The sequence below is a fragment of the Acomys minous genome (genome assembly GCF_964271855.1).
Source record: "Acomys minous genome assembly, chromosome: 12".
Taxonomy (NCBI): domain Eukaryota; kingdom Metazoa; phylum Chordata; class Mammalia; order Rodentia; family Muridae; genus Acomys; species Acomys minous.
In genome coordinates this window covers 76,000,020-76,024,499 of record NC_140493.1, presented here as the reverse complement: position 1 = coordinate 76,024,499, position 24,480 = coordinate 76,000,020, and the positions used below count along the sequence as shown (strand labels likewise).

At 44.2% G+C, this 24,480-nt stretch overlaps 2 protein-coding genes across 2 annotated transcripts; both read right to left on the bottom strand.

The window, feature by feature from the left end:
* Positions 1 to 382: 382 nt before the first annotated feature.
* On the bottom strand, positions 383 to 6,117 carry LOC311579852 (schlafen family member 2-like). Its single transcript, XM_084750746.1, has 5 exons — positions 5,832 to 6,117; positions 5,577 to 5,650; positions 5,009 to 5,097; positions 3,596 to 4,648; positions 383 to 2,485 (listed from the first exon to the last, which is right to left on the bottom strand). The coding sequence occupies exons 4-5, from the start codon at positions 4,638 to 4,640 to the stop codon at positions 1,977 to 1,979; spliced, it is 1,554 nt and encodes a 517-aa protein (XP_084606872.1). The 5' UTR covers positions 4,641 to 4,648; positions 5,009 to 5,097; positions 5,577 to 5,650; positions 5,832 to 6,117; the 3' UTR covers positions 383 to 1,976.
* A 12,207-nt stretch (positions 6,118 to 18,324) lies between these two features.
* On the bottom strand, positions 18,325 to 24,177 carry LOC311580105 (schlafen family member 1-like). The gene is made up of 2 exons (XM_084751341.1): positions 23,872 to 24,177; positions 18,325 to 19,966 (listed from the first exon to the last, which is right to left on the bottom strand). Exon 2 carries the CDS (start codon positions 19,924 to 19,926, stop codon positions 18,865 to 18,867), a length of 1,062 nt encoding a protein of 353 aa, XP_084607467.1. The 5' UTR covers positions 19,927 to 19,966; positions 23,872 to 24,177; the 3' UTR covers positions 18,325 to 18,864.
* Positions 24,178 to 24,480: the final 303 nt, after the last annotated feature.

The window sequence follows — 24,480 nt, the reverse complement described above, 5'->3', positions numbered from 1 at the left end:
AGGCCCTGATTCAGGGCTCTGAGTGGACCTCACCCCAACATCTACCCCATGTATGACCTGCTGGAACACATGAAGGGCCGGACCTGCAGGTGCAAAGATTAAGAATCTCCTTGACACACGGCAACAACGGGATAACTAACAGCAGTCCCAGTGAGGATGTGGTAAAGACAGTGTAGGCCTCCAACCAGACCCATGACTCCTAGCAATGAACATCTGAAAGTAAACATATGTGGACAAAAGGCTATACTGCGTGATACACTACAGCTTCTGTCATAAGATTTTTTTGTTTGTCTGTTTGTTCTATTTTACTGGGGGGAGGAGAGGGATTTTGGTTCATGACGTGTAAATCAGAGACATTCAATAAAAGTTTTTTTTAAAAAGATCGTTTATTTTAGAAACACAATAAAATGGCAGAATATTTTGTTAGCATCCAGATTTTGGTAAATATAACTAGCCAGATATAACTATGAAGCTTCATTAAAGAAAGATAAGCAGATGAATTGTATTCATAGAGACACAGATCTGAGAACAAAGTAGATGAAAGTGAAGTAGATTTTAATAATAAGTTGTATTGATTAAAAAAAAAGATCAAAACCGAAAACATGGCTAAGGATCTGTGAGCATCCAGCTCATAGCCCCAGTCAATGGAATTCTCGTGAAGGGCAACCAGTCTTTTGATGAGCATCACCAAAAGCCACAACAGGTTACCACTGCATATATAATCACCCCTAGGGGCCAAGTGTTGAGAAATTCTATCCTTCACAAATACAATGAGGACATTGCTTTCTTTATGAAGGAAATACCAACATTTCAAGTCAATACATAATACTCGCATGCGAACTCAATGCTGTAAATAACTTTACAGATGTTACTTTACAGCACAAAGAACTCGTTGATACAAACATAAAAAAATACAGAACACGAAACCGTAAATAAACAATATCGACATCTTAAATTCATACTATCAATACTCTGTAGGGAACCATCTGATGAACAGAAAGTTCAGGCCATGCTACAGCCCCATAGAGACTGCTTGCACGGCCTAATTCCTGAGACGTGTGGACTGTCTTTTGCAGTCTTACACCCAAGAGATACAACGTTTCCTTTAAGACAGAAGGAACTCTCCTCACAGGAAACGGCCTATATTTAGTATATGCTGCTGTGAGCAGAGTTCTGCATACTCTGAGCCTTGCCTCTGTGATTTTGGACATGTGGAAAGTCCTTCCTCGGGTTGTCACATACAAATCACAGATTTAACAGCAGTAACGCACAAGGCTGAGCAGCAACACCATAACAAACAAGTTGCCTTATTGTACACCTATGTCATCATTTTCTTTACTAACTTTTATAGAAAGAGTATATTCCACCCATTAAGGAAACACGCATTTTATCAGCAAGAAGGAGAGACAGTGCAGATAGGGACACTAATTAATTAATAATTAATTTTGAGACAGGGTTTCTCTGTATAGCCCTGGGTATCCTAGAACCCTTTCCACAGACCAGGAGGGCCTGTCTCCCTTCAGGCACTGGAATTAACAGCATAGGCCCCATGCCCAGTTCAGGGACACATTTTTTTTTTCTGAGACAGGGTCTCTTTGTGTAGCCTTGCCTGTCCTAGACTCCCTTTGTAGACCAGGCTGGCCTCGAACTCACAGCAATCCGCCTGCCTCTGCCTCCCAAGTGCTGGCATTAAAGGCGAGTGCCACCATGCCTGGCCAGGGACACATTTTTAAACCTATGTTATGTCACTGCCATCTCAAATGGCCATTTCCTTTCCCAGAATTTGGATTCTATTCCTGTGATGTTTTTCAAAGACACATTTTCCGTATAATATTAGAATCGCACATAGTCCATGTTTTAGAGAATAGGAGAACATCGTCACCTACATAATGTGAAATATCATTGAGTCATAGTCGATTTTCCATGTGAAGCCAGTCTCGGCCGTGATTTACGCCATGCCTTGAAATGTCGAGTATCTAACTGAACTTCAGCAAGAGCTTCTTTAAGTCCGTTATTGTATCGGTTGTCAGATAATAGTTTGCGGGGTAATGTATTTCCGAGCTTGAATCATATAGGGGCACTGCCTTACGACCCAAGTATGTTATCTTTATCACAATACCTATTTTCCCAGTGTAACCACCAAGATTTACCAGCGTCTGCCTTAATGTTAGCGCAGTCTGTTTACAATAGCTCTTTAACGTAGCACCTAATTCCTCCAGAGCCGTGCTGTCATCTTCCAACTGCTCATCTCCCTGGACAAAGCTGTGCAGGGTCAGGAGACCGTCCATGGAAACATGAAGAACATCCCAGATGACTTCCGGCTTCTCCTGCAAGCCCAGATGCCGAGGCCAACTCTTAGAGATGACCAGCCTTCTTTCCGGAAGCGAGCCCAACTCTGTCAGGAGTAACCGCTCACACCTTTCATATTGTGAGAAAGGTTCGGTGCAGAGGGCTCCTAGAGAGGATATCCCCTTTCCAGAAGCCACTAGAAAAGAAAATGAACAGAACAGGTTATACGTTTAAAAATGCTTGGAGTGACCTATGGGACCCATCCCCAAGCAGCGCGTAAGGCCCGTACAGGGCATCCCGACCCCGAAGGTGAGCAGACGAGACACTAAACACTAATGCAGGAACTGGAAGGCAGCAGGTGCAAGGGGGACCTAGAAACCACACGGCCCAAGAAGGAGCCATGGAAGCAGCTGACCATTCACAGTCCTGCCTTTTCCATAATGTGGTGCATCAGAGGCTTGCCCTGGGGGACTCCATGAAGGCCAAGAGTCAGGGGAGCAAAGGACAGGCTAATGTGAAGACAGAAAAGTCAGGCATCAGGAAGCATCAAAAGGTGAGCTGGGTGTGGTGGCGCACACCTTTAATCTCAGCACTTGGGAGGCAGAGGCAGGCGATCGATCGCTGTGAGCTGGAGGCCAGCCTGGTCTACAAAGTGAGTCCAGGACAGCCAAGGCTACACAGAGAAACCCTGTCTCGGAAAAAAAAAAAAGTCTTAGAGTTGAACTGTGTCTTCCTAATATAAAATGGGGTTGGATTCTGATATTAGATTCTGGGGTCAAATACCAACACCAAATAAGACTTTGATGATACTGACTCTACACTCACAAAAGACTCAGCGGGGATCACAGCTTAACCTTCTCTGGGAGGGGAGAAGACCCCTGACGGTAACTACGAAGCCTGGGTCGTTCCTGTTTCTGCTTCAGTCTGGGCCACTAAAGAAGCAGCTGTGGGGAGCAGAGGCAGGCGGATCACTGTGAGGTTGAGGCCAGCCTGGTCTACAAAGCCAGTTCAGGACAGCCAAAGCTACACAGAGAAACCCTGTCTCAAAAACACAGAAGAAGGAGGAGGAGGAGGAGGAGAAGGAGGAGGAGAAGCAGCACATTGGATCAGACTTGGCCACTGTGAAGGAAATAGCTCATAGAGTTACTGTTAGCAGCTAATACACGTTGCATAGAGAGTCTTCTAGATGGGTAAAGAGAAGAACCATGGATTGTATTTAGCAGAGGTAGTAAACTAGCTGTTGCCCAAGCCCCAGAGAGTGCCCCTCCAACCCCCTTAGCTAAAACGTAACTCTCCGTTCCTGAACCTGCTGTGGGATCCATCTGGAGCTTGACCCATTCCTCCGTGGTAAAGCTCCTCACGCAGCTGTCCTCCACACGCCAGGACTCAGGCTCCTCAGCGAATACTGCGCAGCAGAACCTCTCCACTCTGAGCGCACAGACGTATGAACACACAGCCCCGGACCTGTGCACCTCGATGAATTTGCACGAGTACTTTACGGTCCCCTTCTCCTCACAGAAGTGAATGACGGGCAGCTGTCGGATGCACTCTGCTATTTCACTCTCTAGACGCACAAGATCGCCCTCCTCCGCCTCAAAACCAACGACTTGCTGCTTTTTCCCATCCAAACCAACGAATAAGTATCCCCCGTCTGTGTTTGCGAAAGCAGAAACAGTTTTAGGGAGAATCTCTAAAATCTTTTCTTTAGGGGACAATTTAACTTCAGCGTATTTGGATTTCGTGAAACAGAATGTGTCCTTGAAGGACAGCCGCGCACTGTTAAATAAGACACCACATTCTTTTAGTAATTCATTACAGACGGCGTGTTCAGGCGAACTTCGTCTGGACTCTGAAGTCTCTGCAGAATACTTCATGGCTTTGAGCATCTGCACGGCAGCAGGTGCTTTCATTTCAAGTGAGGATGAAAAGTTTCTCATGTAGAAGTTGGTTTTCAAGGTGGCGATTTGCTGACCTAAGTGATTCGGCTTCCTTTGCTCCACAAAAATTAAAAAGCAGTCTTTGTTCTGCATGAAGTCTAGGTATTTATGAGTAAGTGGCAGGATTCCAAGCAAAGAATCTTCCAAGTCTCGACCTATCCCATCTCTGGTGAAGCTGTAGGTTGGATTTTTAATGTGAGCCTTGACCACGCCCCCTCCAGAATTCAGCAGAGCACACACAGCCTGTGAGATATTTTTGACCTCTCTTCTTTTCAGATCGTAATTTTTCATTGAGTTCCTAGTCTTCTCTCCAAGGGTGATTTCTCCCACAGATAGAACCAGTTCAGTGTAGTCCGTCTCCTGATCGACACTGGTGCTCATTTTCCCAGCAGGCGCTCTGTTTCCCAGAGGCATTTCCTTCCCTGTGAGACACACAGAGCCATTACAGAAGGGCCCGAGCAGTGCGAGCCAGCTCTGCTTTCCCAGCCCCAGCTCAACCATCTGTACTCCTGTGGGTGAGTGAGTGTGCCTGTCAGACTCCATGTCTGTTTAGGGACTGTCGGGGACAATTTTGAACTGACTACAATAACTTGTGCACTAAGCAAATTTCAAATGTGTTGTCACAGCCACTGGAACTCTAGTTCCAGGTGATCTGTCATCCTCTCCTACCTCTGTGGGCACGAGGCGCAGACATGGTGTAGACACATATATTCAGGCAACAAATGCACAGTAATAAAATAACAATACAAAGAATAAATAAATCGGCTTTAGGTCTAACTCACCAGGTAGTTCCTTTTCAAACCGTAGTCTTGATTCTGGGGTAAAATCTCACGTAAGGAGAGCTGGGAGTTCGTGCTATCTTGTCAGGTGTCTTTGGAGGGAAAGAGGATGACGTTGAGACAGCTTTGCTCTGCCTCAAATGCAGGTGGGTAAGAGAACACAGACAGAGGTGACAGGAGTAGACGGATCTCATCTGTCTACTGGAGAACAAAAGCCAAACCAAGCCACCCAAACCTAGATCACTGTCATTCCTGGGCTGGCATTTTGCGTTTCCCTCGGGAAAGCAGAGTTCTCCCTCTTCTACGTTACAAACTTCCCTAGAAGCTTCTTTTTTTGGCTCTAGAATGCAGCCCCCGCCTTTCAGGGAGCCAGGTCAGGTCTCTAAGAGCCTAGGGAACCCGCAAGGACTCTGGAGATCCCCAGAAGCCTGCCATACACACCTCCCCCATGACCTCCCTCTCCTACCTGAGTAGCCAGCTTCAGACCAAGCATAACAGGCTCTCCCCCCCCCACACCAGCAACTTCAAGCCCTCCATCCATCTCAAAAAGAGGAAGGCATTTTTCTCTCACCTCAAGCGTCCGTGATCCCCAAGTCCTCAGCAACTTGTGCTTTGAGAGAAGGGGCTAGGAAGACGCCAGGGTTTCTAGAAGGAAAACAGCCGGGGTTTACCTGAGAGGGATGGGTTGTGCTGGCAAGTGCTACCCCATATCACCCCCTCCCCACCCCAGAGCCAGTAAGTGGCCAGGACCTGACACTGGGTGGGGACAGAAAGAGAGAGACAATGGGGTTGAGAATGCCGCAGTGGACCTGGCTCACTTACTTACCCGGTGTCCCAGAAGCTGAGTTTCCCGAAGCTCAGAGCGCTAGTAGGCTTCCAGTCGTTTCTCTGTCCTTTCTCTTATCCAGCGAGGCAGGACGTGTGTGTGAGGAAGCCACTGGCTTTGACGAGCCAATATATATGGCCACTGTGCGAATGTTGGCTGACAGGAAGTAAGGTAAATAGGTCCTATCTATGCGTTTGGAGCTCAATGAGTCATGCGTGACTCTGGGACTTTGAGCATTTTGTTACTCCAGGAAGTACAGTGGGGGAATTTAAGTGCTCTGTGCAATTATTACTCAAATGACGACGACAAGGGGGAAAAAGGGGGGGGCGGCGAGGGCAAAGGAAAGTGAAACTACATGACATGGGAAACGCAGGACACAGACGGAGGAGGCAGGCTGGAGGGAGGCTGGTGGAGGTTCAGGGAAATGTGTTCATTGTATAGTAAACACCTGTATGTTTTGAATTCAATTTAAAAAAGAAAAAGAAAAAGAAATGAAGTGCTTGTATCTTAGAAGGAGAGCCAGCCTCGCCATCTTTACCAGCCTTCCCAGAGCAAGCCTGTGCTTCAAAGAGCATGTGCTGGGGGAGGGGTTGAAGGGTGCAGAGGAGAGCTGGAGGGTGTCCTGGAAAGGAGAAAGGAGCTTGAGAAGGCTGCTGCGGTACCAGTGAGGGCAGAGGGGACACGCTGCCTAGCACCTGCAAGAAAGAGGCTCCAGTGGCCCCGAGGGCTTGCAAGCCTCCTGCCCGAAACTTCGGTTTCTTTGCGTCTGTTTTTATACTAATTATGGCAAGGCAGGCTTCTCTAGCTTCTTGCCTCTGTGCCCAATCTCAAGAAAATACAAGCTTCTTTGTTTGTTTGTTTCTTTCTTTTTCTTTTTCTTTTTTCTTTTTTCTTTTTCTTTTTCTTTCTTTTTTTTTTTTTTTTTTTTTGAGACAGGGTTTCTCTGTGTAGCCTTGGCTGTCCTGGACTCACTTTGTACACCAGGCTGGCCTCGAACTCACAGCGATCCGCCTGCTTCTACCTCCCAAATGCTGGGATTAAAGGCATGTGCCACCACGCCCAGCCCCTTGTTTGTTTCTTTTTGTTTTCAGTTTGTTTGCTTGGTTTTTTTTTTTTTCCTCCCCCTTTGGTAGGGTGGGGGACATGTTTTAGTACCTACATATTTTACAAATATTGAGTCTCTTCTGACATTGTCCTAAATGCAGATGGCATCCTTTGGTCACATTCATCCCCTTTACCATCATCTCTCAGTTCCAGTGCCCACAGCCAGACCATAGGTTGGAAGGCACAGAGGCTGGAGTGCCCAGCTCACTGGGGTCTCTGTGGTATCAGTTCTCTGCGGAGCTCCACCCAAAGCTTACTCCTGACTCAAGTGCCGCTTGGTAGAAGTGCAGCCTAGACCCTCACTGTCAGGCTACACGTAGGCAGCTGCCTGTGTAAGGAAAGAACTGGGTACAGTCCAGGCATGCCCTGTGGCAAAGGTGCACACATTCACCAACTCGTACACGATGAACTAGTCATATATGAATTTGTTTCCAGTCTTTAAAAGAACTTGAGTGAGCAATTTGCCTGGGGAATTAAAAAAAAAAATTGCACAATGTTGGGGCATTGGAAGAGGAGAAGCTCTGACAGTGTTCAAGGCCAGCCTGGTCTATAAAGCGAGTCTAGGACAGCCAGGGCTGTTACACAGGGAAGCCCTGTCTCAAGGAAACAAAGCAAAACAAAACAACCCCCCCCACAAGAGTCAGAGTCAGACAGGGCCTGAAGAATTAGGGTCTAAAGCTCCAGTCTGTGCCCTTGTGGTAACACAAGGTGGGGCGTAAGGCTGAAGTTGGCTTCCTTTCAAGTTCCCCACCCTTTTAAGTTTCTGTTTCCTAGGAAAGGAAAGCAGAACTCTCTCATCTCTCCTCCGTCTCCACCCTTCCAACCCCAAGAAGCAAAGGCGATTTCCTGCTGGGCAATATTCACCATTTTTACGGTCAGTTTGAAGCTCGTGAGCTCTGGCTTGAGACTGAAGACACTGTGTCAGAAGAGAAAGTAAATCCCTTGCAGAGCAATGGGCAGGGGTCGGGGGTGGGGTGGGGTTTGTTTGGATGAACACTAACTTATATTCTTAGGTTAAATCTTTTTAGGTAATGCTCAAAATAAAGGAATGCTTCTGCCATTTTCACCCATGTATAGCATTGTACAGTGTCCTTATCTCTGCCTTCACATTAGTCTCCTAATTAACTTTTTTCTACCACCATAGCATACATGCCAACCTACAGCTCAAAAATGGTAGGTCTGTGATAACTCCTTTCCGCCTTCTTCTTAGTCTCTTATTCGTCACCCTATCATCCCCTCTCCTCACGTGTGTGACTTTGTCATGCTAAGCCTACATTCTACACCTATTCCACACACCGTTTAGTTTAATGTCTACATTTGTCAGTCTTGATTCAAACTGCTTTGTAAATATGTCATTTCCCCATTTCTCAGCTTCATCATTTCCAAATAAAAACCTGTAAGGGATATGTCAAGTCTTTCTGCCCAGGGTAGGGACGGAGCTTAGAAGTAGACGATTTTACTAAGTTAAATGTGAAGTCTGATGTTCTCCAAACACACACTGAGGCAGAGATGGAGAGAGACAGAGTGATATGGAGAGAGAAAGGCACAGAGACAGAGAGACACAGACAGAGACTGAGAGATCTGGTTCTTTACTGTGGGCTCAGTTTTCTTAACCAATATATTTTATTACGAACTTATTAACCAAGCATGCATCACTTATAACCCGACTAACCTAAACGATAGGAGAAAAGGATTAAAGAATACAATAACAAAACCATAAGGATATCAGTTCCAAGAACAATTCTCCTGGCGCAATCAGCAGGGTTTCTTCTGCTGGAACCTGGAGTAACCAGAACCTGGAACCTCAGCAGGAGCCAGAGCCCTGAAGCTTTCCCTCAAGTGGTCCTCTCTAGGAGCGTCTCGAAGTGCAGTGGTGAACAACCAAAACTATCCCAAGTCTCCCCAGGCCCCGCCTCCAGTTTTGGGCTCATTTATGTATCTCCTCCCAGAGTCTGTTCATGGATCTTTTCAGCTGGCAACAATCAAGCTCCCGCAGGAGGTGGTTTTTCTTCTAGTGGATTAACATCACCTGTTCTCACAAGACCGTTCCCATCCCATACTTGGGATCATAACAATAACATCTCCCCCTTTCTATTTAATAAAATAAGCTATATACAACAAAATAAGAATTATCCATTAAGTCAACATTTGCAAGGACCAGTCCATTTGTAGTTAACAATTTTTAAGAAATTATTCCACTATCCTATGCTACTGATACTTATCCTAATGTCTAAATTTTTTAAAAACTAAACTTATATTAATACTGTGGCTATCTGGGCCCAGGGGTCCTGCTCAAACTAAGGCACCAGCCAAGGACAATACAGGCGGTAAACCTTAAACCCCTACCCAGATCTAGCCAATGGTCAGAACATTCTCCACAGTAGGGTGGAGAGTGGGATATTATTTTCTCACGTACTCTGGTGCCTCACCTTTGACCATGTCCCCTGGAGGGGGAGACCTGGTGGCACTCAGAGGAAGGACAGCAGGTTACCAAGAAGAGACTTGATACCCTATTAGCATATACAGGAGGAAGTAATCCCCCTCAGGAACAGTCATAGGGGAGGGGAATGAGGGGAAAATGGGAGGGAGGGAAGAATGGGAGGATACAAGGGATGGGATAACCATTGAGATGTAACAAGAATAAATTAATAATAAAATAATAATAATAATAATAAAATAAAATAAAATCTGAAAATGATAAACTGTCAAAAAAAAAATACTGTGGCTATCTAGTCTTCAACCCCATCAGAGACCCCAGAAGGAAAAACTATCTAATATGAGGGAAGTGCAGGCAAGCAACTTCCAGAAGTATTGACAGGACAGAGAGCTGACTGGACAGTCACAAGCTCCTCTCCATTGTCGAGGCATCCAGTCTTCAGCCAGCCGGCCCAGGGCATCTGACAGACTGCTCTGAAGCATGAATCCTGAAGGACTGGCCTGCCTAATCTCTGCCAGGCTGGGCAGCCAGTTTCACACTGTCAGGCTTGATCATAGTGGATGGTCAGTCTGTCATCAGCAGTAGAGATAAGCAAAGTTCCTCAGACCAGTGGCCATCTGCCACTATTGTTTCTTGATGCCCATATAATTAGACTGGAGGTGCTGCCAGGAACGAATGTGTCTCTCTGTCATAAAAGCCCTTTATTATTAAATGCCATTTTCTGTGGATCTCTGATGTGTTTGAAGACCATCTATCTATCTACTCTATCTATCATCTATCTATTCCTTTGAAAACATATACAATAAAGCTTATTCTATAATTAAGTAATTTAGTATCTAGTAAGATTTATAAGTGACCAACTACCAATTTCTGTCTCCGACCATCCTGAATAAGTTATAGCAGTTATTTCTCACCTTTTCAAATAAGTTGCACATGTATACTACATTAAATAAATGTAAAACAAAATGATCTTAAGTTTCTACCAACATACAATATACAATTTAAGTTTCCATTAACATACCATATACAATACATAAAGCAAAAGTTGAAAAAGGAAAAAAATCTTAAATTTCCATCAATCTACAATACCAATGTGAAATATACGAATACCAATATGAATTATTTGAGGCTAGTAGATTCAATCATCTACTTTTTATTCTATAAATCTATATCCTCCCTTATCCTTACCTTATATCTTCCCTTCTTGTCCCTTTTTCCCTAACATTAGATAAGATAGAAAAATGAGAGAGAAAGGATAGAAGAAACAAATTCCTAAATGAAATTTTTATTAACTTATAACTAATCCTCCTATGAAAAATTAACATTGATAACCCACCAAAACCCACCACCCTACCTATTGGGAATGGGGGCGTCATTCTCTCAAAATTACTTTTTGCTGTTTTGTATTAATATAATTGCTTCTCTCTCTCTCTCTCTCTCTCTCTCTCTCTCTCTCTCTATATATATATATATATATATATATATATATATATATATATATATATATATATATGGAATATTTAAAGGTAAATGTCTGCCCTATTTTTGAGCAGGTGTAAGCCATCAATGTTACACATCTGTTTGAATGGTAATATCCAAGCTGTAAGAAAGAATGCCATGTTATAAGGACCAGGTATCCCTTATTATTGCCTTGCTATATGAACACATTCATGTTTTATATATTAAGAGGTCTTTTCATGCTCATATCTAATCTTTATAAGTTTTGTCAGCAACCATATTTTTTCACTCCCTGTAGAAATATAGGCATAGCCTTGGCCCCACCTCAAAACTCTTGCAGGATTCCAGTCCATGCTCGTTAAGTCTTTATAGTAAGTTGGTTGTCCTAAATCCTCAGTTTTTCTATAACCCAATGTCTCTCAGCTGCTGTTGTCCCTTCATCACCAACATTCAGAAAATTTAAAGTCAACAAAGCATCATTTAATCTGTCCCGGGGGTTCTTTACCGTTCCTTGTTGTTTAATAAGCATCTCTTTTAAAGTATGATTAGCTCTTTCAACAACTGCCTGGCCTGTTGGATTGTGTGGTATACCAGTAATATGTTTAATATTATAACATGTAAAGAATTTCTTCATCTTAAGGGAACATATATATGGGAGCATTATCAGTTTTTATTTGTGCAGATATTCCCAGAATTGCCATTATTTCCAATAAATGTGTAATTACATAATCAGCCTTTTCAGATGTAGGGCAGTTGCCCATCTAAATCCCGAATAGGTATTGATAGTATGATGTCCATATTTTAGTTTTCCAAATTCTGCAAAATGAAACACATCCATCTGTCAGATTTTGTTCCTTTTTGTACCCCTAGGGTTAACTCCAGCAGGTAAAGGGTCTTGCTTATACAATGAACATGTAGGACACCTATCAATTGTTTCTCTGGCTTGTTGCCAAGTAATAGGGAACCTTTTCTTCAAACCCTCACCATTAACGTGATGCTTCTCATGAAATTTTGAGGCTTCGAGCACATTCCCTATTAATAATTGGTCAATTTACTCATTTCCTTGTGACATTGGACCTGGTAAACCTGTATGGAATTGAATATGAGTAATATACAAGGGATAGCTTCTACTTCGGATGACCTGTGGCAGTTCTATAAACAACATGGTCAATTCAGAGTTATCAGGAGTAAATTCAGCAGTTTCTATATGCAGAATGACTCTTTCTGCATACTGAGAGTCAGTGATTATATAAGAGATTCTGGAAAATCTAACAGTACCATAAGGATTGCATATAATTCTGATTTTTGGATGGAAGTAAATGGGCTTTTGATCACTTTAGTCATTTTATCAGACTTATAACCAGCCATGCCCATCTTATTTGCATCCGTGTAGAAGGTGGGTGCCCTTGGTATTGGTGTCCTCTTTACAATACTTGGAAGGATCCAATTAGTTTTCTTTATAAATTGTATACATTTACTTTTCAGGTATTTGTTATTAATTTCTCCCAAATAGTTACTACAAGCCCTTTGCCAATCTTCATTAATTACCCATAGTGAGAGGTTTCAGAACAAGTAAGAGGCATCACAATTTCCACTGGGTCCATCCCTGATAGTTGACACAATCTTATTCTTCCCTTTGTAATCAACTCAGAAATTTTTTCGATATATGTCTTCAACTTCTTACTTTGTTTATTTGCTAGAAAAACCCATTCCATAATTCTATCTTTCCTTTGCATAAGGATCCCAGTAGGAGAAATGTTTTGAAGGCAAAGTAACCAGAATGCAACCAAGTTTTGGATCAATTCTATCCACGTAGGCCTTTTGCAGTTTTTGCTCTACCAAAATTAACTCCTTTTCTGCTTCAGCTGTTAGACACCTTGAACTGTTTAAATCTGAATGCTCTTGTAACGTTTGAAATAAGTTACTTAACTCATAGGTAACTAGTCCAATTGTAGAACTTAACCAGTTCATGTCTCCCACTATTTTTTGAAAATCATTTAGTGTTTGCAATTCATCTCTACGGATCTGTACCTTTTGGGGTCTAATCTTTTGTTCACTTATCTTGTAGCCTAAAGAGGTAATTGAATCTCCTCTTTGTACTTTTTCTATAGCAATTTTTAATCCCCAGCATGGAAGAAAATGCTTTGTACTTCTTTAAACATTTTTCCTAAAGTCTCCAAATCAGAATCAGCCAACAGAATATCATCCATGTAATGGTAAATGATAGAGTTAGGAAACTGCTTAGGAAATATTTCTAATGGTCTTTGAACAAAAAATTTTTATATAAAGTGGGACTATTCAACATTCCCTGTGGGAGCACCTTCCAATGGTATCTCTTCATTGGGCCACTACTGTTCAGTGTAGGTGCTGAGAAAGCAAACCTTTCCCTATCCTTCTCATGCAAAGGTATCATAAAAACATAATCTTTTAAATCAATTACTATTATAGGCCAAGACTCAGGTGACAGGGAAGGTAAAGGAATTCCAGGCTGTAAATGACCCATTGGTTGGGCTACCTTATTTACTGCTCTCAAATCTGTTATCATCCTCCAGCAGCCTGACTTCTTCTTCTTCCTTTTTTTTTTTTTTTAACCACAAACACAGAGGAATTGCAAGGGCTAGTAGATTCCTCTATGTGCTTAGCCTCCAGTTGTTCTTGTACTAAATGATGAAGCACCTGTAATTTTTCCTTTGTTAAGGGCCACTGCTCTTCCACACAGGGCTGTTTGAAATCCATTTTAGGGGTGCGGCTGTTGTTACATCAGCACTGACCCCTCTTATAAATTTGGAAACTCAATGCCTGTCTGAGTTTGGCCAATGGGCACAGCTTACGGTTGCTCCTGATTATTCATTTTAATATCTTCCCCGGAAGCGTGGGCCATTTCACCCCTAGCTTCATCATTGCTTATCTCTGTAATGGCAGGAATATTAATCTGAGTACCCATTGTTGTAAGAGATCCCTTCCCCATAGATTTATGGGTATGTCAGCCACATAAGGTCTCAGCTTCCCTGTCTGCTTTTCTGGTCCCACACACTTAAACCACTGTATGCTTTGTTGTATTTATGATAATTTACCAATCCCTATAATTTCAGCATAAACCTTCTGAAGTGGCCAACTCGGATTCCAATGCTTGCTTGAAATAATCATGACGTCAGTGCCAGTATCCATCAAACCGTGTAATCAACATCATTCATTTGTATTATCAATTTAGGTCTCCAATCATTAACCATTGTGTTTGCCAGAACACATGTTTCCCTGTACTTCCAAATGCACCTGTTCGTTCTACTGGAGCAGCTTTGCCCTTAATGTAGGGAAATAGTAATAGCTGAGCAATTCTATCCCCTGCATTAATTTGCATCTCCTTCTTTATACATGCCATGATTTTTATTTCCTCTTTACAATCCCCATCTATATAATACCAGGATGTACAATAAGACCTTGAGAAGTCAGTCCACTTCTTCCCAGAACCATTCCTACCCTGCCTAAAGGCAAAGGGCCATAAACACCAGTACTCAGTTTGTAACAGTCAACCTGTGGAGATAATGTAATAGATATGTCTGAGGCCAGATCCAAGGCTGCGCTGCCTTCAGTAGCATGTATTAGGTCACTAATACCTAATTCCCATTTTCCTGTGAGTCCATTACTTCTGAACTGGCCAAGGGAACTCGGCTTGTATTGTTGTTGTTGGGGCCCCCAGCCAATGGGCCCCTTCCTGCAGTTTCCCACCAGTAAGATATTACCTTGCACATCTCTTTTGGATTGACAATCTCTAGCCCAATGTTTTTTCCTTTCCCACATCGGCTACAATACTCTGGAAGTCTTGGCCCCTTGTAATCATCATGGCCAGATGCTCCTTGTTCTGCCCTAGGAGTATCATTTACTCCAGATTGAGTGCACCTGTAATTCTGAGGTCTGAAACTTTTAACCTTACAGTTTCTTTGTACATGACCAAGTCTTCCACACTTAAAGCACCCGGTGTTGTGATATCTGGGACCTTTGGCCATAGTTTGACCTACTATATTGTTTTGATGTTCTGGAAAGCTAATATTAACTGTTTCTCTTACCCATTCATCTAATGGAGCTCCTCTTTCCTTTAAGGGTCTAATTGCCCTCTTACAGTCCGTGTCAGCGTTCTCATATGCCATAATGAGTTTCAGTGCCTGTTTGGTGTCAGCATCTGCTATTGCTCTATCTAGCACTGATCCCAATCTCTGTAAAAATTCTCTGAAGGCTTCCCCAGGCCCTTGAAATACCTTAGTAAAGGGAATGGTTATCTTACCAGGCTCCTCCACCATGTCCCAAGCTCTTAAGGCTGCAGCGTGACATTGTTCAATCACTGTGTCATCATAGTGATCTTGTTGTCTTAAGTCAGCGTATCGCCCTTCACCAAGCAATTGCTCTTTACTAACATTTATGTCCCTTCTCCTATTTTCTTGTTCTATTCTCTCTGCCTCCCGTCGCCACCATGAAACCAAACTTTTCCCATCTTGGGGAACAAGTCTATGCTGTGTGGCCCCAGTTGCTCAACATCTCTTTGACAAAAACGGAATGTAGCGCATACATGATGATAGTTTCCTTAAAATGTTTTAAATCTAACATATCTATTGGACTCCATGCCATTTCATCATAACCCTCAGCTCCATTCTGATCAGGCACAAATCTTACATTACCTGGAAAAGCCAATGGTGATGGTGTGACTCTAGGGGGTTCCTCTATGGGAACATTTTCCTCCAAAGATCCTTTTGTTTTTCTGCTCTCCTATTCTTGTAGGTTTTTTTTTTTTTACAGCCTCTCCAGCTTCCCATTTCTCTCCATCCCCTTCCACACGCTGGTGCTCTGACCACCTGGCCTGTAGAGCAGGGTGGGGTGGCTATTGTGGGAAACACTCACTCTCAGTGACCAGATTTTTCTCCTTTATCGATGGCGCAATTTGTTTTCTATTTGCTTCAGCCCCTATTTTCAAATTTTCTAACTATACTGCGCACTCTGCCATCTTTTCCAGAAGAATAGAATTTACTGACCCTTCTGGTTTTTTCATCTTATCGGTCTTTCTTCCAATCCTTTTAAATACGTTATACGTAAAAAGATCAAGAAAAAACTAAAGATTCTGTCTGGGTATAAGGCAGTAAAGGACTTCGTAACAGCAGCTGCGATTTTTCTGACACCCTGAAAAAAGCATTACTAACTCTTGAAAACCATATCTTCCTCCACAACATTAGAAGTTAAGTTACCCATGATGCCCAGAGCACTTTGGGTGCCACTTGTAGCCTCGATTTTCTTAACCAATATATTTTATTACGAACTTATTAACTGAGCATACATCACTTATAACATGACTAACCTAAACGATAGGAGAAAAGAATTAAAGAATACAATAACAAAACCGTAAGGATATCAGTTCCAAGAACAATTCTCCTGGCGCAATCAGCAGGATTTCTTCTGCTGGAATCTGGAGTAACCAGAACCCAGAACCTCAGCAGGAACCCGGAGCTCCAAAGCTTTCCCTCAAGTGGTCCTCTCTAGGAGAGTCTTGAAGTGGAGCGATGAACAGCCAAAACTATCCCAAGTCTCCCCAGGCCCCACCTCCAGTTCTGGGCTCATTTATGTATCTCCTCCCAGAGTCTGTTCATGGATCTTTTCAGCTGGCAACAATCAAGCTCCCGCAGGAGGTGGTTTTTCTTCTAGTGGATTAACATCACCTGTTCTCACAAGACTATTCCCATCCCACACTTGGGATCATAACAAAAACAGGTTTATCTTTCCTTCACTTTACTGTAACTGTCATGAATTTGGTTGTGGGTATGGTACACAGTCTCCCCCGGAATAGACTCTGTTTGCCTTGTGTCCCTCTTGTAATGTCACAAGTGGGAAATTATTCATCTTTCATGCTGCTTTATGTCCCCAGAGCGTGGTTTTGTGACCACTGAGAACTGGCGGTTTCTACAGAATTCTCTTGGCTATGATTCCCACAGAAGTGTGTTTCCTTGCCACAGGGAGCGCATCTAGCATGTGGGGAGTTTTTCTTTCCTGTTTCCAGGAGGAGAAAATATTAGAGTGGCTCTCTTACACCTGCAGTTTTTCAGTAGTGTTTAACTCAAATAATGACAAAATGGCATATATTGGGTGGCATATTCTGTCACTGTCTAATAACCTTTAGGCAGACCTCCTGGCAACTGACACTCCTTAGGGGGGACACAATTGTCACCCATGCCATCTTCTCCCAGCGCCCTGTGGGGAAATGAAGGAAGAAGAATGCCTCTGTCTTATGTTGCTCTGTGGCTGGGTCCCCTAAAGTATTGGGGACCCCCATTAGCTCTGGGATCTAAGACCATCACCTTGCTCCTCTCCAAAAAGCCTGAGCTCAGGCTACTGCAGGAAACCAGCTGGACACAGAGGGTGTGCTGCACTGCCAGCATCCTACCGACTCAAAGGCGCCAAGGACCAGCCCAGCCTAGGCTTATGACCTGGAAGACGCTTTGCTTGCCAGTGGGAGATTGTGGAGGGGGAAGAGGCTGTGAAACCACCAGCCCAAGAGGGCAGCCTTGAATTGCCTAGAATTACAACTCAGCCAAATCTATATGGATGTGAAGACATATACAGCGAAAGGCTACTGGGTGTGTCTTCTTGGAACAGGGTGGAACAAGAATAAGTTTTCTTTTGTACTTCTGTATTTTTTTAATCATTCTGTAGTTGCCATCCTACAAAATTGTAGTGACAATTAGGTTTTAATTTCTTAGTATAAACCAAGTGTGGTGCCACATGCCTGTAATCTCAGCACTCGGGAGGTAGAGACAGGTGGATCTCTGTGAGTTCGGGACCAGCCTGATCTACAGAGTGAGTCCAGGACAGCCAGGGCTCTTGTTACACAGAGAAACCCTGCCTTAAAAAAGCAAAAACCAAATCAAATCAAACCAAACCAAACAAACAAGCAAAAAACCCAACAACAACAAAAACCCAAAATAAAACTAAACCAACCAAAGAAAACAACCTCTCCTCCAAAAAAAACCCCCAGAAAACTTAGTATAGAGAATGCATTTCTCTGAATATTTCCTGCTATAGAAGTCACTTGAGCAAACATTAGATTTTTAGAGAAAACATTTTAGTACCTAAGAAGATACTAAATTTAGTTGATACAAATATCAATTTAGTTGTATAAAATACTATAAGTATATTCCTTCTTCTCAACATAATTCAAACAATTACTGTCAACCTGAGGTGCCTGTCACTCACTCTGATGGCCAGGGAGGCCAAGACGGGCAGAGCTGGCGTGGACTTTGGAGTCTGGCAGCCTTAGCTTTGGACGCTGGAGTTGGAACTTATTAGTTCCATGAGCTTCCTTCCATACGATGCCCAATCTGCCCATCGTTTGAGATCAAAGCATTCTCAACTCTAAGTCAGATCTAAGGGGGCCCAAAACAATCTACTGATTCTCTACAGAGAAACCCTGTCTCGAAAAACAAGCAAATAAACAAACAAACAAACACTTTACTGTGAGCACGTTGCAGAGGTTTTTTATTTGTTTAACAGTCTGATTATTGAAAAACAAAATGTAGGGGCCTGGTGACGCAGCCCGGAGCTTGCCGGGAGATGGAAGCAGCTACCGGTAACCGGGCAGACTCTGCGTTGCTGGTGCTGGTCTGGCCTCATCTGAGACTTTTCCTGTTGCAAGACCTGACACACCAGCGCGGCATTTTCCACATCACAAACTGTAAGGCCGTTTATTGAGGAATAAAGCGACTTAACGGAAAGAAGGCTGAGGGAGAAAGGCAAATCGGAAAAGGGTGGGGAGGGAAATGGCCAACAACCGAGGCGAGACTTTCAGAAACAGCAACGGAAACGGACCTCAGTGGGAAGACGTTGGAGGGTTTCCTTCACTCATGAGTAGTGGTGTTTGGGGTAATACCCAGGGAGAACGGGGTCTGTACCCTCAGGTAAGAGGCAGAAGCAGTGGCGACCACTAACTGAACCAAGTTAGGACTAATGATATCACCCCAAATCCCAAAGAGAGACCTTTCCAACTCCCCTAAACTAAATCTAGTTGCTAATTCCCCTTTCTGAGCCGGCTTTTGAGGCCAACAGCCTCTTCACCCATTCCTCCGCAGCAAAGCCCTTCACACAACTGTCTTCCACGTGCCAGGAATCGGGCTCTGCAGAGAACACCGCACAACAGAATCTCTCCACTCTGAGCGCGTAGACATACGAACACACAGATCCAGAATCGTGCACTTCGATGAATTTGCTTGTGTACTTTATGGTCCCCTTCTCCTCACAGAAGTGAGTGACAGGCAGCTGTCGCACACACTTTTCTGTTTCACTCTCTAGATGCGCAAGATCGCCCTCCTCTGCCTCAAAACCAACTACTTGCTGCTTTTCTTCACCCAAACCAATAAACAAATACCCCCCATTAGTGTTTGCAAAAGCAGAGACAGTTTTAGGGAGAATCTCTTTGACGCGTTGTAACCACTTTTTTGTTTGAAATAATTTATATTCGACATTTTTTGATTCGCTAAAGGGGAATTCCAACCATTTGGAAACTTTTGTCTCTTTAAAAAAAGCAGCAGCCAACTCTTGCCCGTCGCGTTCCTCTTGCACGCCTTCTCTGAGGCTATTTCCACGCACCTCTCTTGCTAAATGTAATCTTTCTCCAGCGTCCCTCATTTCGTCAAAGAAGTGCCAAGCAGTATCCAAGTCCATTGGAACTGAAGACGCCCCATTTCTTGTGTACAAATTGGTTGCCCTGGTGGCAGGCTGCCTACCAAAGATACCCAGATTCTGTGCTTTTACAATGATGATAATGCAGCCTTCTTCTTGCTTGAAGTCTAGTTGTTCCTGAACAGGTGGTTCAATAGCGTCCCAGGAGATGTCCAAATCTTGTCCTATTCTGTGTTTGGTGAGGCTATAGTCTTGATTTTCAATATGAGCCTTGATCACTCCCCCTCCAGAGTTCAGCAGAGCACACAGAGCTGTTAAAATGTTTTTGTTCTGTTTCCTCATCCTGTCTGATTTATTCATTCCCTCCCTGTTTTTCACCCCAAGCGTGATCTTGCCTACATTTAGAACCAGCTTAGGAGTGATGCTTTCAATGATGATGCTCATTTTCCCAGCAGCCCTTTCGTTCCAAAGCTGAATTTCTTTCCTGTAAGACAGACAGAGCTATTAGAATAAGGCTGAAGAGGAGAGAGCAAATTCCGTGCTGGGAAGCTAACAGCAAAAAATTGTTTGCTGGACGCATTCCACGGGACTGGAGAGTGTGCAGGTGGGGTTATTTTGGGATAGATTTTTAGACTGCAATAGTGTGCATATGTAGCAACTTCTCATAGAGTTTTGTTATATTCATGATGATTTGTCTACATTTTAATCTCATCCCTTCAGTGACTTACCTCCTTCCTAATACTCAATGCCATGTGACTTGGATTCTGTCCCCTTTCTTTCAATAAACTGCAAGGCCGGTTTGCTTCTGTTTTTGTTTTCTGTTTGTTTTTTGTTTTTGTTTTTTGTATTTTGTGGGGGTTTGGGTTTTTTTTTGGTTTTGCTTTTTTTTTTATGAAGCGAAGTTTTGTTAGAAAGTCATTTATACTTTTTCTTTCTTTTAATAACTTCAGGTGTCTGTTCATCAGTTGTCTACCTTTGTGGAGAGACATTTGGCACACCATCCCTTGGGGATCTAGGGACATAGATCTGTAAAGCAGGTGATCTGTCTTCCTTCTTCCCGGGAATAAACTTAATTCACAAACTTTGGCCATTGATCTTGAAGAGCATGAACCAGGTTGTGGTCCTCTCTCCCTACTAGGCACCCACATACTTCCAGTGAGGTGGGGTCCTTACATATAGAACAGGGACGCTACGCCCCAATGCTTGTCTCCTTTCAAAAGTCCTGTTATAATTCCTTACTCTGGATGATGAGGCCCCTGTGGGCCTTCTAGGTCATGAAGGCAGAGTCATGTAATTGGGCCCAGTGCTCTGATAAAAGATACTCCAGATGCCTAAGCTCACCCTGTGCTAAAGTGAGGCGGTGGCAGTTTCCAAAGAGAAGTGCACTGTCGCTAGATTTGGACCATGATGGCATCATGACGTGCACTTCAACCTCAACGCTGTGAGAAGCAAGTGTCTGTGATTCATAACCACAAGCTTGTGTCTTTTTTTTTTTTTTTGGTTTTTTTTTTGGTTTTTCAAGACAGGGTCTCTCTGTGTAGCCTTGGCTGTCCTGGACTCACTTTGTAATCCAGGCTGGCCTCGAACTCACAGCAATCCACCTGCCTCTGCCTCCCAAGTGCTGGGATTAAAGGCGTGCGCCACCACACCTGGCTAAGCTTGTGTCATTTGTTACAGCATCCACAGTCAGTTTTGCATAATAAGGACTAACTGTGTTTTTAAGAAAGACTTTAACTGGCTGCGTTGCATAATCCCATATGTAGTTTTACTGTGTTACTACAAGAGTCCCCTGCTCTGCTTTCAAATCTTTACCGTGACTAAACTAGTATCATGGTTCAGCATGACTGAGGCCTGGGTGTGCTAACCACATCTGATTTTCACTGAGCCCAAGAGTGAGCTCCTCTGAGCTTTCACTGAGTCCTTGACACAGTCTGGTCCAGGCACCTATAAAGATCTGCTAGAACAGGGGCAGGGCACGAGGCGGGAACAGATAGACAGAACAGAGCCAGACTCCAGCAAGTATCAAATAGAACCCGGAAGGAGCAGAATCATGTGTGAAAGAGTTGGAATTTCTGGAAATGCAGACTTAGGCTAAAACACGAGGATAAACTGGCCTTCTGCCTGAGGTATGTAAACAAGATAGAAGCATCTAAGCACATTCACCTATACACACGGAGAGCAAGCTTCTGAAAATCAGAATTTCTCAGGCAAGTGATGGGACACCTAAGAATTTGGAAATGAACTAGCAAATGCTTCCTCAGAGGATGGCAACAGACTTTTCTCTACCTGATTTATCATGGGTGAGCGTATGGGCCTCCCTCTAGAGCGTTTAGGAGAGGGCACTGTGACTACAAACCTGGAACCTACAGCACCAGACACAGCATCCCTCAGGGCTGCCTAGAAACTCAGAGCCTAGCAAGGACGCAGCGATCTTCTTGAGAGATCTTCGTTCTAAGAGATCCCCAGGGGAGAAAGCACCTGAACCTGACCTCAAGACGCTCCAGAAGAAGCGTGGGGCTGGGGCAGAAGTCCTGACTCCTGGCAGAGGAACTCCAATGAGGCCAGGCAGACACAATCATTTGTGCTTAAGTTTAGAGTTCAATTGCCTTAGCGTGGCAAAGCTATGCAAAGGAAGTGAGGTGGGGGGAGGGAGAGAGAGAGGGAGAGAAAGACAGAGACAGAAACAGAGACAGAGGGGGAGAGAGAGAGAGAGAGAGAGAGAGAGAGAGAGAGAGAGAGAGAGAGAGAGATCTTCTTTTCCTTATTATAGGTGTTGCTTGGAGCCTATGTCTTCCATCAGAGGCCTGCCCTGGACTTGAGACTATTTTCGCTGATGGCCTGCCCGAAGACACCTTTGCCATCACTGCAAAAGGAAACGGAGAGCAGAACGGCGGTGCACACGTGCCATCCCAGCATTTACAAAGCTGAGCTGGAAGAAAACCTGAGCTATATTCTGGGCAAGATTCTGTCTTCTACAGTCTCCTTGCTGGCTAGGCATTCGGGTGAGGCTATAGGTGGGGAGGAGCCAGGGAAAGCAAACAAGAAACAAAACTGAAAGTCTTGTAGCTCAGGGAATAAGAGTTTCATTTCTGATCAGCGGACGCTGCATCCCCACCCTGTTTTAGGCACTGCTGAGTGAGCTGTCTCTGTGCCTCCTTCCCTCTCAGCCCCCTCCCATTCAGAACCCCCAGAATCAGGCCCTGTCCCAAGCCAACACTCCTGGGTAGTTCCCTGACACGGCAGGGACAGGAACCACACCTCAGCATGTTCTCACAGGCAAATTTAGAGCTTAAAGGAACTATAGTGGAATTATCTCGTTTCAACGCCTGTGACTATTTAAAAAAAAAAATCTATGATTCAAATTCAAATTCTTAAGGCCAGCCTGACCTACAAAGCGAGTCTAGGACAGCCAAGGCTACACAGAGAAACCCTGTCTCGAAGAAAAAAAAAAAAATCTCCTTAGGATATCCTTGACAATTAAGCTGGTCTCTGAAGCTTACCAGATTCTAGTACCTAAATGAATCTCGCTGATCTTTCAGAATCTTTGTGCCTGGTTGAAACATTAGTCGTTTCCTTCAAAATTCTTTTTAGAGTTCACTGGAGAAAATTCTTTCAGAGCTGAAATTAGAACGTTGGCTGTTATTATCTTTGGCAGGAAACGGACGGCAATCAGACAGGTGTCCCTAGATCTGCAAACAGTGCGGCTTGCTAGGAAGGCACAGGAGTGGAAGGAGCTGCCTCTTGGGAAACAAACAACCCTGAGGCATTCCCTGCTAGCACACAGCAATCCCTGCTAGCATGCAGCTTTGCCTCTCTCTTGGGGAGAGCAATGCTCTCGTGGTCTTGGAAAATCTCCAGGATCAAGGGCTCTTAGATCTTTTGAGTTTTGGAGTGCAGTTCCTCCCCAAACGGTAATTTTCCCTACCTTATCACAGAGTCATATCTCTAAGAAGATGGGGTCACACTTAGAAAGACCCAGAGAAGCCTGACCTGTGAAAAACCTCTTCATCCTGCCTTCCTGACCCCTCCTCCACTCTCTTAGAACCTCTCAGATCCCTCTATCAGGGATTTCTAAGTACCCCAAGCCAGGCCGACCAGGGCTTTTACTCTTATCCCACGCTCCCCTAGTATCAAAGTCCTCAGCAGCCTATCAAAGAGCCAAGGAGCCAAGGTTCCTAGAAAGGACACAAAGCAGCCAGGGTCCTCTTTAGGGCTCTGGGTTATACTGACAACTGCACACACACACACACACACACACACACACACACACACACACACACACCACCTCAGCCCAGAGCCAGCAGAGTGAAATCAGGCTTGGCTTGGGAACAGAGAGCAGGCGAAAGGTGTTGAGATGGAGGATGCTGCCATGGAGGTTGGCTCACTTACCTAGGAGCTACTTCAGTGAAGCTCACTCAGGCTTGAAGTCTACTGTGAGTTGGCTGTGCTGCCGACACCTGCTGGACTAAGCAGGAAAGTTCGCTCAAACCTGGGACTGACTCACCCCCAGCAGGGGGTGGGGGTGGGGCTGGTGCTTGTCACCAGAAGTCTTTCTCAGCGGTTGGATTTGAGAAGGACGAGCTACCGTGCCTGTGGTCGTTCCTTCTCAGCTTTCCTCTCGGTAGACCTTTGTAGTTTGGACCGATTCCTCCACTGATTTCAGTTTTGGAGAACCCATGTTTCACCGGGTGGCGTCACTCCAGGAAATGCGAGGACTCTGTGAGCTCTTTGATCCCCTCCTGTGACCGTCATTTTTTGACCTGCCAAAATTGAAGAACTAGGCTCCTAGACCTGGGAACTCAACCTTCACAATTTCACTAGAATAACCCACAGGGCAAAGCTGCTGCTCCTGCTGCTGTCCTTGCACTCAGGAAGGGCAGGTGACACCAGGCACAGGCAAAAGTATCTGTCAAAGCCTTAGAGGGAGGGGGCACAGAGGAGGAGGCTGAGCTAGTGGGAGGCAGAGTAGGATTCTGGCTCCTTAGGTGCAAGCTGCAA

What these genes read in the sequence shown, in the direction of transcription:
- LOC311579852 (XM_084750746.1), bottom strand. Translation starts at nt 4,640, where the DNA reads ATGCCTCTGGGAAACAGAGCGCCTGCTGGGAAAATGAGCACCAGTGTC. An exon ending in CCAGATGGATCCCACAGCAG is followed by an intron (nt 2,486 to 3,595) that starts GTTCAGGAACGG and finishes TTTCTTTTCTAG; the next exon opens with TGGCTTCTGGAAAGGGGATA.
- LOC311580105 (XM_084751341.1), bottom strand. Translation starts at nt 19,926, where the DNA reads ATGAGCATCATCATTGAAAGCATCACTCCTAAGCTGGTTCTAAATGTA.